The 13,759-nt window shown below is 45.9% G+C and overlaps 1 protein-coding gene across 3 annotated transcripts in view; it reads left to right on the top strand.

Moving 5' to 3' along the window:
• CHCHD3 (coiled-coil-helix-coiled-coil-helix domain containing 3) overlaps positions 1-13,759 on the top strand; it is a 199,655-nt gene that overhangs the window by 69,864 nt on the left and 116,032 nt on the right. For all 3 annotated transcript variants that reach the window (XM_040987487.1, XM_040987488.1, XM_040987489.1), the window contains exon 4: positions 3,243-3,360. In XM_040987487.1, coding sequence (XP_040843421.1) covers positions 3,243-3,360 — 118 coding nt within the window. The remainder of the gene's footprint in view (positions 1-3,242; positions 3,361-13,759) is intronic.

The following is a 13,759-nucleotide window of genomic DNA, read 5'->3' as shown; positions in this document are numbered from 1 at the left end:
TCCCAAGTGGCTTCTCGGTACCTGCAGGCTTGGTAGTTTGTTGTGTCTGGGACTGGAACCATGCGGGTTCATTGATGTTTGCACACAGTCAGCGGGTGTTTGAGTCCCTGCTCTGTGGTGCGCACTGTTGACATGACTGGACATGTGACAGGGACCAGAAATGGATCAAGTCCTTGTGCATGTGAAGTTCATAACTGAATGGACAAGAGAAAAAGAGGTCTGGGAAGGCTAGAGTCAGTCTTCAGTTTCAGCAGTCCTTGAAGATAATGAAGTAGAGAAGAAAACGAAGCAGGGAGCTGGATGGAAAGTGGAGCAGCTGGGACACGAACTGGTGCCTGTGTATGATTCTGATACTTGAAGGTGGGGGATCAGCCTGTTGAGCCTGGGCGCTAGCTCCTGTGTTTTTAAATGTTACCTATTTGGGAGAGAGAAAGAGAACAGAGTGTGCTAGCTGGAGCTGGTCAGGGTGAATGGGAGGTGGGAACTTGGTGGGAACTTAACCAGTGTCTTCTCTGCGGAGGCAGGAACCCACCCTGCTGAGCTGTTATTGCTGGGGTCTGTGTTAGGGGTCTGCCGTTAGGAGCCAAGCCGCTGCGCAAAGCCAGGTGCTCTCAGGTTGAGCGTAAGCATCGAGTCGGGCCTCTCAGATGCTGAGCTCGATACTCATCCCCGACTCCAAATTTTAAAATGTGGAGTCACTTAAAACTCCATTTGTACTCATGAGTAAATGCAATTAAAATGCTGTTATTAAAATAAGCAATGCTGTAAACTTTTTACACTGATATGGTAAAAGATAGATTTCATTTTATGTTCATGAAGTAGTGTCAGTTTTAATGAATGTTTATGTGTAAAATGATTAGCATAGAGCTTGGCCCTTGGGAGGTGAAGGACAAATGATGATAATTTTGTTATTTTAGTTAATATCTCTAAAATTGAGTAATGTTTTTGCAGGTGAAAAATTGCTTTTAATGCATAGTTTTAAAATCTAATGCAATAACTTTAGTAGTTATAATATCCTCTTTTTTTAAAAGATTTTTTTAATCTGAAAAAAAAAGGCATTTTCTCTGTGTGCATTCATTCCTCTGGTGGCCACAGCAGCCAGGGCTTCGCCTAGCCGAGGCCAGGAGTGAGGAGTTTCCCGTGGTCTGCTACCCGGGTGGCCTGGGCCAAGCCCCTGCGCCATCTTCTGCTGCTGTTCCTCGCTAGCAGGGAGCTGGGTCAGAAGTGCTGTAGGTGGGAGTTGAACCGATGCCTGCCTGAGATGCCAGCATCCCATTGGTGGCTTTGTCCAGCCCATCTTATTTTTGATGCCTGCTTCTCTTTTGCATGTCCCTAAGGTTTATTGGGTACAAGCACTTTTGCTAACGGAGGACTTTGGATTTTGGCTTTCGCGTGCATCAGGCTCACCTGCAGAGGAGCGGCTGGCTGGCTGCTGGGTTCAGGAGCTGTGTGGCGTGGCGGCTTCCCTCACAGTTAACCCAGTGCTGTGTGTTTATGGGCTGTTCGTCTTGTGTTTCGTAGTCACACATGTCTGGGGAGTTAATGTGGTGGCATCACTGATAATTGCTGAATTTATTACATGGCCCTTTAGAAATACACAAAATTGTTGTATGTACATGTGATTGTACTTTTTGCTTAGAAACTTTCCTAAAGATTAGTTTGTCATTAGAGGGTTTTGAAGTACAGGTTTTAATTTGTTTCTGTTTGTTAAATAACCACAACTTTGGGGATCACAATTTTGGGGTACATTTAATCTGATGATTTCATTTGTTGTAGTTGATTTCTGAGAATTCTGAAGTTTCAATATGATATGGTAACTTAATGCTAGTTATAGAAATGTCTTATCTTCCTTTGTTCTTTTCAAGATTCTTTGTGAAACTAAACTTTGACCTTGGTTCTGAGAAGGATTAAGTGCTCATCAGTCACGTAAGGTTTCCCGAAGTCTCCCTGACACCAGTGTAACATTTCCCCGTTCCTTCTGCAGGACAGCTCATAGCTTTGGGGATATGACGGTAGAGCACGGTCATTCTGCCGAAGAAGGAAAGGCAATCAGAAAACCTTTGTCCGTGAGATTAGACTGAAATGTTCTCTCCTTCAGTGATTCCGGAATGCCTTTATGTGCCAGCTCTCTGGCAAAAGGCAGTGCCAGAGCGTTTTTTTTTTTTTTTAAATCACATACAATGAGAGGTTCCAGTGGATTGTAGCTTAATACAGTCTGTTTGTGTCGTGAGGTTACTGATATAGTTCTTACAATCTTGGGGTCCATTAATATGGTAGTATGCTGTGCAGATCCAAGGAGCTAAATTCTGCCTGATTTTTGCTAGATTGTGTGTGATCCATTCTGTTTAGGAGCTCAGGGACAAATTGGAGTCCGTCCACCTGGAGGGCTCTGCTACGGGAGGCGTAGCCACATTTGCATGTTAGCCCTGTGTGAAGGAAGAAAGGCATCCTTGAGTCTGTCCTGTTGTGCGTGATCCTCCGAGGAGAGGGACCTGTCTGGCTTGTTCACTGCTGTGTCTTCACGGCCTGGCACGGTTTGGAGCGATGATGATGATTGCCTTCAAATATCCGTGCTTGGAGAAGGCTTGTTAATGAGCTTTAGGACCTCAGGTTTCAGAGGAGGCCCTGGCGGTGGGTGGGGTGTGGACTTGAGGTGTTAAGAAGAGGAGCTGGATGGAGTTCCCATATGCTCGGCCTTCCCTTGCCAGTGTGTGTGGCAGCTCCAGTGGAGGTCACAGTGGCGGTTAACACAGTGGTGGTTAGCGTGGTGGTGGTCAGCGTGGTGGTTAACGTGGTCGTGGTTAACAAGGTGGTCGTTAACACAGTGGTGGGTGACGTGGTGGTTAACGTGGTGGTGGTTAGTGTGGTGGTGGTTAATGTAATAAGCGTGGTGATAGTCAACATAGTGGTGGTTAACGTGGTGGTGGTCAGCGTGGTGGTTAATGTGGTCGTGGTTAACAAGGTGGTCGTTAACACAGTGGTGGGTGACATGGTGGTGGTTAACGTAGTGGTTAGTGTGGTGGTGGTTAATGTAATAAGCGTGGTGATAGTCAACATAGTGGTGGTTAACGTGGTGGTGGTTAATGCAGTGGTAGTTAACATGGTGCTTGCTCGCTTGCTCTTGGCTGTGATGGTTTTAGATTCTAGGTTTTTTTTCTATTAAATCTGATGTTCATTTCCACAGAATTCCATGTTCACTGACCAGATGTGCTGTCTAAATCAAGCCTCTCTTGTCTTTTCAGACTGAAGCAAAGTAAAGAGCTGGAACGAGAGCGGGCTGCTGCCAATGAGCAATTGACCAGGGCCATCCTCCGTGAGAGGGTGGCAAGTGAGGAGGAGCGTGCCAAAGCGAAGCACCTGGTAAGCACCGGGCTCCAGGGTGGCAGGGCATCCATGGGGCAAAGCACCTGGCAAGCACCTGGCATTCAGCACTGGGCTCCGGGGTGGCAGGGCGTCCTTGGGGCAAAGCACCTGGCAAGCACCTGGCATTCAGCACTGGGCTCCGGGGTGGCAGGGCATCCATGGGGCAAAGCACCTGGCAAGCACCTGGCATTCAGCACTGGGCTCCGGGGTGGCAGGGCATCCATGGGGCAAAGCACCTGGCAAGCACCTGGCATTCAGCACTGGGCTCCGGGGTGGCAGGGCGTCCTTGGGGAAACCCAAGCTCCTGTGGCCAGCGCTTTGCTGTTCTCTTTGCTTAGCGTGTCTGGATGTTTGCCTTTGACAAGTAGGCGGCGATTTGTTAATATTAACCACCCGGGACCCTCAGGTAGGTGACTTCAGAGGCACTGGAGGAAAATAAAACACAACTCAGAAACCGACGGGGACCCTCCTCCCCAGTCCTGCCGGAGGAAGGTTGTTTGTTTGCTTTGTGTCTGTCCTGCTTTTGGTTTTATTGTCTTTGAAACCTCTGGAGCCACAGCCTGCCTTCTCTCCCTGTTGGCAGCTACCAGATGTTAATCTAAGAAAACGCCAGCAAAGGTTGAGTAAAGCTTGTTTGATCAAGTACCCCCTGGGCCTTTGAAAGGGAACAGTGCTGAGGCAGGGCCGAAGAGGAACTGTTTTTCTTTTTAAGAGCACATGTAATTGTTTTTAAATGTCTTTTTTAATTAATAAAAAGGATTATGTAAAGTTTTTGTTTCACAAAAGCATTCTTAGTACGCCCATAGGTCTCCCACAGAAGGAGGTTGGCGCCGTTCTTTCTCCCTCTGTGCTGTTGCTGTTGGTGAGCGTGGGTCCTCTGGGTGGCGTCTGACAGCAGGAACACTTCCCCACAGCTCTGCACATCTTCCTGAGATGAAGTCAGAGAGAGGAAGAGGCAGCAAGAGTGAGCTCCCCGCCTACTCATTCACTACCTGGAGCTGGGGCCAGAGCCAGGCATCCACCTGGAGCAACCCGCGTTCCTAACGGGCCTGGCGGGGATCTGACGTTCTCAGCTGTCCCCACCCGTCTCTCAGCAGCGCGAGTGGCAAGCTGGCGTGGGAGTGGGAGCCAGGGACCAAACACAGACAACAGTGTGGCATCTAAGACGTAGGCCAGCCGCACAGCCCTGAAATGCAGTGTGTGATGCTCCTTGCTATCCTGTCTTCCGTGTCTCCATCGTGGCCCACTTGGCGAAGCGCTCCTGTGTTTGATGTCTGCAGCGTACCTGCTCATCTTTTGGTTAGCCTTCCCGGAAACCCAGACTGAGCCCGGAACTTGAGTCTGCTGGCAGTGCTGAGTGCTGCCTGATGCTCCTGCTGGAGCTGCTGGACACGGTTACAGCTTCATGCGAAAAGGGCCGGTGTTCTCTATTAGCTTGTAGTGTTTGCTGTTGCCTGATTTATTCATGTCAGTCAGGTGGACTCTTTTCCAGTTTCTATTTTGAAAATTGTAGTAGTTGTGCATTTTTATGGGTGTGAGCATTTGGCACAGTGTGTCCTGGTCAGGTCGGGATTGTCGGCATTTTCCTCTTCTGAAAGATCCGTTATTTCTTTGTGTTGGGAAGCTTGAGAGTCCCACCTTCTTTCCAAAATCGCTGTTGTGAGCTCTTCTCTCCTGTCTCCCGGGCGTTTCTTCCAGAAGTATAAGCCATGGCCAACTAGAAATAGAATAAAAGGAAGTCAGTGTGTGCGGTGAGCCCGTGACTCCGGGGACTGACCTGGGCTCTGGAGGGCTGAGAGAGCAAGAAAGATCCGCAGGCTTCCTGTTGGCCCATCCAGCCAGCAATGCGCGCTGTGCAGAACCCACAGCCAGGGAAAGCCGTGCGAGCAAAGCCTGCCGTGGAAGGGGTGCATTTCAGAGTTAAGGGAGTCAGTGGTGATTCGACCTGCTGACAGTCACGGCTGTTGTGCATCTGAGCCGAAAAGGGTTTTGGAGGAAGTTGAAACAGATGTGAATTCTGTGGGTGAAAGGGTGATTGTTATACACAACTGAGGTTTCCCAAGTGGAAAATTGGAGACTAGAACAGAGAGGGTTAATTGGTGCTCAAGGAACAGAGGGCAGAAGAATCCTGTATTGGTGTTTGTCTCAGCGTCTCTCTCACGTCTTGCCTTCACGCTCTGTTCTCCCAGGGTCCTGCTAATCTTCTCTGCATGTTCCACTTTGCACACCTTGCGTCCTAACCTTGAAGAACTCTGTGTGCCTTCTGAAGTCAGAAATGTCTTCTTCCCTTAGTTTATGGAGACAAATGCAACTCTGAAACTTTAATTCCAGACACACACACACACACACACAGCAATGTATGCACATGTGTGCCATGGTACAAAAAGAGAAGGATTCTTACAAAAGTGTAAATATGTGGAAAGTAGGAAGGTTACCCAGTAGCATCTGAAATGTTAATGTACTGATTAAAACACGCTAGGTCCAGCCTGTTGACTGTTAAGCGTCTGTTAGTGTCTCTCTAGCTGGCTAAGCCTAAGAAATTGACAGGCACATTTTTTGTGTCTTCCCTACCGATTCTGGAGTTATTTGCTGTAGTTGGCAGTCTCAGTGTTTGTGCCTCATCTGTTTCATCTGTTGTAATACTGGACAGATAGAATTCTGATAATGCTTGGGGGACAGAAGTAGAATTTGCACAGTAAGGTGATATCAGACTTCGAGTCCCTTCTATTCTCAGATATTTCAGTGTTGTCACGTGACCACTGGCATAGCGCAACCAGCATACCAAAGAATTCCCAATTTATTTAGCACATTTCCCTCTTCATTCTTAGGGCTTGTTATGACAGAAGATAAACATAGCTACAGGTCAGAAAACACAAAATTTCTCTCTTTTTTTAAGTTTTATTTTTTTATTATAAAGGCAAACCAGATTTATGGAGAGAAGGAGAGACAGAGAGAAAGATCCTCCATCTGCTGGTTCATTCCCCAGTTGGCCATAATGGCAGGAGCTGAGCCAATCTGATCTGAAGCCAGAAGTCAGGAGCCTCTTCCTGGTCTCCCATGCGGGCACAGGTCTCAAGGCTTTGGGCCGTCCTCTACTGCTTTCCCAGGCCATCAGTGGGGAGCTGGTTGGGAAGTGGAGCAGCTGGGACATGGACTGGCACCTGTATAGAGTCCTGGCACTTGCAAAATAAGAGACTGAGCCATTGAGCCATTGTGCTGGGCCCCACACAAAAATATTTAAAATTACTCACAAAGTATCACTATCTAGAAAAAATTCGTGCTGTTGTTTTTATATTCCTGTTCACTGTGTTCATATACAATATTTGTATTTGTGCTGTAAACATATTTCCTCAAGCACAAATGAAGGTTATATGTTTTGTAGAATTCTTTTGCTAGCCTTCATTTCTTAAAACATTTGTACTACATAGTAAAAATTTCCATACCAGTAAATGTTTTTGTATTGTTACTTTTTTGGTTGAATCTGTATCACTGGATTTTCTTCAGTTGTTAAAGCAATTCAAAAATATTGTAGCCAGTCTAGAAAATCTGAAAAAAACAGATAGAAGATAGGTGGTGCTGTAATTCCGCCTGTCATCCGTGCTTGGAGAGCTTTCCCTGTCCTGGCACAGCCGTGGGCCATGTGGACAAAGGCTGTGTGAGCCTGCTGTGGGGGGTCAGTCCTTTGGCCCCTCCAAGGTTGGCATCTTTCTGTGTGCTCACTTTGGAACTTTTTGAGTGATGGTCAGCATCCGGTGATTGGTTATAATTTAGCTCAGGTGCTACAGGTTGCCAGAAGCCAAGGTTGGCTTTCATAGGTTAGAAGTTGTCTGAAAGGTGTCTTATAGCAGACCTGGGGCAAGGGCCCGAGGGTCTGCCGCACATCAACAAGGTTTGGTGTCCTTTATCTGCAATGCTAGGCAGCCGTCATGTTTTGGATTTTTCTTCTCCAAGTGTTAGAGTGTTTGTATATTAATAATAAAAAATCTTGGTAATGGAACCAAAGACTGAACATGAAATTAATTTATGTTGCCATATATACACCTCATAGCCATAGACTAAAGCTAAATTTAAGCTGTGTTTTCAGTGTCTATGTATACTTTAAAAATATGTTCTGTGTGTAAAAAAAGGTTCTGTGTATTTATTTGAAAGGCAGGTGTGTGTTGGTGATGGGGCGGGGGTGAAGGGAGAGAGATTAAGAACTTGAGAACGTCCATTTACTGGATTGCAGCTCTGTGAATCCAATAGCCAACTCTTGGCCAAGTTGAATCCACAAGCCGGTAATTATATCCTGGTTTCCCACATGGATGGCAGGCATCCAGTACCTACCTGGCCATCATGTCCTGCATCCTCAGGTGCAATAGTCAGAAGCTGGATTGCAAGCAGAGTGGAGGAATAGAACCTGGTCTCTGGTGTGGGGTGCAGCTATGGGAACTGATGGCTTGCTTGTAGTGTCATCTTGGTGCCTGAAAGCTTTTAGAGTTTGGGTCTTTGTACTATGGCTATTTGTGGGGGAAAAAAAAATCACCTCTCTCTAGTTTTCCCTGGTTGTGAGAGCTGGCATATTTAGATGGCTGTGTGTCCTGCTCCCCTGCCCACAGCTGGCTTTATTGGAGCAGTTTGAAAGTCAATGGCCCTGATACTGCAATTTTAAGCTAGAATCAGATCAAAGCGCTTTTCCCTTTGGAAGAATGGCATGAACTGGGAAGCTGTGGGTCCCCCCAAGTCTAGAGGGGCATGCCAATGTCTCCTTTCTGGAATGAGTAGAGCCAGTCTTTTAATCAGAGGGTATTATCTGAAATTTCATGGAACCAATTCACTAATAAAATGGTTAATAAAACTCACATTAAAGGTACATTTCTTAGGAGCAGAAAAGCAGTGTTGTAAGAAGTGGTGACTGATTCAAAGGACAGGCCCCCGAAGCCTGTAAAGTTAGTGCAACCTGGCATGTTGTGTGTCCTGTGCACTCTACACGTAATCCAATATTTGCTGTGTCGTTGGACTTTTGGTTTTAGAGTTGTTCTTCCATTTTTTTGGTTGTTGTTGATTTTTTACTATTTGATTATTTTTACTAGTCAACTTATTTTTTTGAATTGCTCCTTTTTCTCTCGGATTAAACTGTTGGTTTAATGTTACTAATATCTTGTTTGAAATGTAAAAGAAACCGTGGGGCAGGCGTGTGGTGCGGTGTTTTAGTCACCAGTGAGATGTCTGTGTTCCCCGTTGTAGTGCTGGCTCAGGCCCCCACCATGCGTTGTGATGCAGGTTCCTGCTGATGCACCCGGAGGCAGCACAGGAGATCCAGGACTTGGTCCCTGTTATGTGGGAGACTGGGATGGAGTCCCACCTGCTGCTTTGGCTTGGCCTGTCCCCAGCACTGGCAGGCATTTGGGGTAGTGGACCAGCATACAAATCACACATGGAATAAAACAGGTTTGTGGGAAATGGCTAGAAGGATGCTCAGGGAAGCTTGAAGGACCTAATGAGGAGGGGATAGCAGGAAATGTGGAGACCACTGGGCTTGGGCAGTACCTGAACGAGGGCTGCTGACGAGGGTGCAGAGAGAAGAAAGGGGAAGTATTTGGGAGATTCCATTGCCAGAACTGTAAGGTTTGTTGATCAGCAGCTCTCTCATTCTGAATTGAAAATGTAGCCCTCCTTGCTGATGTGCGTGTTGAGCGGGCCCTTCGGTGCGGGGCTGGGAAGGTCCTAGCCTTCTGGAGCCCTTTTCTCATCAGCCCCCTGAGAGTGTTCATCTTCCCCCACTGCCCATCCTTCATGTCCAGGTTCTGTTCATTGCTGGAGGCGGAAGTTAGGTTAGCTCCCCTTGTTTTTCCTCAAAAGGTCTCTTGTCAAGTTTGTGGGGAAGGTCATTTTTGTTTTTCTCCTTTAGTTCTCACTTTTGGGTGTGGAAAATCTCATACAGCTTGCAGGGGCACAGAAGTGATGGTAAAAGAATCTGGTGGGAGAAAATGCAGAAATATAGTTTTTGCAAATTTAAGTGACTTTTTCACCAAAATGTCGCTTTTCATCCCCAATTTCCCTTTTGTCTAAAATGCACCAGAAGAATTGATTAATTTTGTGCTGTGTGCTTTTCAGTTCTGTTTTGTTTGTGCTTCAAACTGTGACAGTCAAAATTTCATGGTAAACAAGAAGAAGCTTTTGACTTTGGGGAACATGACAGAATGAGCAAGTTAAAGGAAGTTGATACAGAGACCACTACAACACCAGTATAAGTGAGGATCTGCTCAAATGCAAAGGCGCTGACTGCCCGGGTGGTCCTCTTGGACCGACCCCCAGGGAGCGTGGGACTGAGCACTGTGAGAGTGTGGGCAGTCCTTCGGCTTTCAGCATCTGACGCCAGGCAGGTGGGTGTCGCTGCAGTGCATGACTCTGGGTTCGTTCATTCTTTTTTTTTTTTTTTAAGTGGCCAACAGTCTTGAAAATGCTGTATTGAAATGTGTGACTTACGTGCAGAAGATGTGCTTGTAAAGACCACAGTTTGAAAAATGGGTTTTGAAACTTCTCAACAACCAATTGAATAAAAGAGATCCTCGCCAGCCCCGCCTCCTAGTGTGACCAGAAGCCTGGGGACCTGCCTCTGAAGCATTGCTCATTTCCGAAACGGAGAACACAGCTGCTCTAGGTGGAAGCCACTGGGGGTTTCAGAGAAGCAACAGTTTCTGAGCTCCTGGGTTCTTTCTTGGCATTTTGAAGTTTGGTAATATGCTGGTTGTCTTCCTTTTACCCCTGTGGTTTGGGTACGCCGTCAGCGTGCATTTGCTTTCAGTGCCTAAAATGGAGTGATTTTAGCTCTTGCTGTAGAGTCCTATTTCGATATAGAATTTCTAGCATTGTGAAGGAATTGAGCAGTTTTTTTTTAATATTGAGAATGAGATCTGGGATTCATTTACAAGTGCTTTTTAGAAGAGATTTATTTATTTGAAAGACAGCGTATTGGAGAGGGAGATGTGAAGACGCATTCTATCTTCTGGTTCATTCCCAGACGGCTGTAAGAGATGGGTTTGGGTCAGGTTAAGATGGGACATGGGAACTCCATCTGGCTCTCATGTGAATAGCAGGGGCCGGAGTGCTTAGACGGACCGTCCACTACCTTTCCAAGCGCGCTAGCCGGAAGCTGCGTTGGAAGTAACACATCCAGGACTTAAACCAGCACCCTGAAATGGAATGCCGGTGTTGCAAGCATCGATATAGCACTGACTCCAGGTGCCATTGTATTAGCTGTTATTGAGTCTGTGGCTAGAGAGATGGCTGCAGAGGCCTCCAGGACTCTTGAGTTCAGCCAGCCAGAATGGTTCCAGGACAAAGCATTGATGTCTTTAGTTTCCCTCATTGTTCTTTGTTGCTGCAGGTGCACTGCTGGTGGTGTGTGTGTGTGTGTGTGTGTGTGTGTGTGTATTTTCTTGCACCCTGGAGTTACTTCCTTAAGCATAAATACACTCACCGTTTTCTAGTGGTACTCTCTCCTCCGTTCCTTCCTGACTGTTTAAGGATGGCTTCTCCCGCAAATACCGAGGGGCAGAATTACCAAATGAAATCAGGCCGCCGTTCTCTGGAGAGCCAGAGCCTGTTTACAAACCTGCAGTATTTATTACATAGCTCATTTAGCCCATTCATCATTTTAATAGAAAAATGAGACATTTTAGATGATTCTGAAATAATTCGAGGTAAGCTACATAGCCCCGGGCAGAATATGATTCACTCAGCCGACACCAAGCTATTTTCCAAAAAAAGAAAAAATTATAATGGGATGATAAGCACCAATAATTTATGATTACTTATGGCAAACTTATCAGATGTCTTCATTGCCACAGAAATTTGTTGATTAGATTACACTTGTAGTGTTTTTTGGACCCCCTTCTTCAATCTTTTATGACAAATGGTTATAGAATTTCATACTTAGCTGTGTGTCTAAATATTCTTTGCTGTTCCAAATACTGGCTGTAAATTTAATTCCTACTTCTTAACATGAAGGAGCACCGGCCAGTGTGACTGGCTGGTCTCATTGGAGATTATAGTATCTCAATGTGTATTTTCTGCTTGGAAATTAAACATATCGCTGGGCCTGGCATGGCATAGCAGGTAAGGCTGCTTCCTACAGTGACGTCCATGATGGGTATCAGTTCATATGCTGGCTGCCTCACTTTCAACCTTGCTCCCTGCTAATGGAAGCAGTTCAGCAGAGTTGATTTTGGTTTTGATCAGTGGTGAGTTACTGCTGGTGTTAGGAAGGACGGGAGAGCTGTCACAGCCTGCACACGGGCAGTCAGGGTTACTGCAGGCATAAGCTAAAAAGGCCGTCAGGTGTCGTCATGTACACGGTGTTCATTCCCAGTAAGTGACAACACAACAGCCCTCTCCAGGATTACCAAGCAATCCAAACTAGAGCACAAGTTTTCCTCTAAGCCGTTTGGAGTTTGTCAAGTTGTAAATTTCAGTATTAATTCCCCAGCCCCGTGCTTTTTCATCCTTATATCAGAAAGGACACTTGATTGGATGAAGTGCCATGGTATTCATGCATGAAGTTGCTTCTTAAGGCTCACAAGAAAATACTTGCTATGCTCTTGTCACACTGAGAGGTGGTTGATGAAGTTCCAGAAGGACCTGCTTTGTCCCGGTAACCCTGGTCTTGCCCTTGGAGGACATTGATGTGTAAAGGCAGAAGTCTGCTCTGTGAGAGGAGTACAGCGGAGTCGCCACATGCAGGGAGGTCAGGGCTGTGTCAGGAACATGTGTCTGTGTATTTGTTACGGACATTCTAGCTGTTCCCTCATAAGATGTCAGTGAAAGGCACTGAGTGTTCCCAACCGGGGACACTTGTCAACACCCAGAAACTCGGCTTAGATAGTAATCTTTATTTCAGGTTGATTCCCATTTTGCCAAATGCTCTCCCTTATGTTCTTCATAGCAAAATTTTCCCACTCCTCATATGGGATACATAGTAGGGTCAACCATTGCAATCACTCTAAAACATTCTGTCTTAAATATGGTTTGCACATGACACGATCCGGTTGAGAACACGGTACTCGCTGCATTCACGACTTTCTGCTGTCGTGATGCGAGTTTCCGAAGCAAGAAAATAGGATGGACAAAAAAAGCAGTTTCATTTGGACATAGAGCCTGATGTCACTGCTGTGGGTGAGTTAAGGAAAAGTAACTGCCTGGGAAATTTTGTTTTCATGCACCAAAAATACTTTTAGCAGCATCTTGTAGCACTCGCTTGTCTTTGAAAGATGGAGCAGGCATCCCAGTTGTACTACTTAGCACTGGCGGCGAGTCAACACTTCTCTTATGCTTTTACAGGATTTTTCCAACAATAATTTCGTCTGAAATAGCCGCCTTGCCGTCCTCCCTCCCTCCCCTTGCAGGTACTGTTCGTGTGATTTCCAGCGGATAGCTTCCTTTTTCTCTATGTCTGTCGTTTCCATCTGGTTAAATGAGGACAGGGTCATTAATACACATTTCTTTCACTGGGTGAATAAATATAAAAATACAGGAGTTCTTACAGAATGCAGAGTTCTCTGTGTTCATAAATGGACTTTTTCTAAAGTAATTTTTTATGAATAATTTACCAATTCCAAGTGTCACGTCCATTTTAATTTTCTTTGGTTATTAAAAAAGACAAAAAATGAGGTTGAAAGCTTCTATTTTCTTGCTTAAATTGGGCTTTTGTTACTGAAAACTTACTCTGCTGAGTTGAAATGCTTTGGTCACAGCCATGGTGTAGGTGCTGGTAGCAGTGAAGGGCCAGAATAAAGGGGTCTCTTGCCTGGAAAGGAGAGGGTGGGCTCTGTCAGCTAATGTGTGCATGTTGGCTTGGAATACAAACTCATATTTGGTAGGAAAATAGACTTAAATTGATATTTTAAAATGCATACATTCAAATTAAAAGAAATTGGTCTACTTGGCAGGGGAAAAAATGACTGAATACTCTCAATTTGCAGCAGAGTGGAAGAACCTGGAATTGTTGAGCTAAGTGAAGTGGGGCAGACACAGGGACATGAGGGCTGTGTGGTCTTGCTCGTGTGGCTCTGCAGTAGCTGAACTGTTAAAAGCCGAGAGAAGAGAAATGGTCGCCACAGGCTAACCGGAAGGAAATCGGGAGATACTCGCCGAAGGCTGCATGCTTCGGAGTAAATCCTGGAGGTGTAACACACGGGGTGGGGCCTGGAGCCAAGAGCGCTGTTCATACGAAGAATCTGCTGCAAGAATACTTGCAGAAATGTAGCCACTTACAGATGAGGGCAGAGCTGTGTTAACACACTTGATCACGGTAGTCCTTATACACACACACACACACACACACACACACGATGTTACCATGTCTCGTCTCTAGATTTTATAAATTTGCCAGCTCTACCTAGTAGAGGCCAGTGAC

The sequence above is a fragment of the Ochotona curzoniae genome, unplaced genomic scaffold (assembly GCF_017591425.1).
Source record: "Ochotona curzoniae isolate NIBS_2020 unplaced genomic scaffold, NIBS_Ocur_1.0 contig_4692, whole genome shotgun sequence".
In the NCBI taxonomy this organism is placed as follows: Eukaryota; Metazoa; Chordata; class Mammalia; order Lagomorpha; family Ochotonidae; genus Ochotona; species Ochotona curzoniae.
The sequence above is the reverse complement of the archived record's forward strand: the minus strand, read 5'-3'. Positions and strand labels throughout refer to the sequence as shown.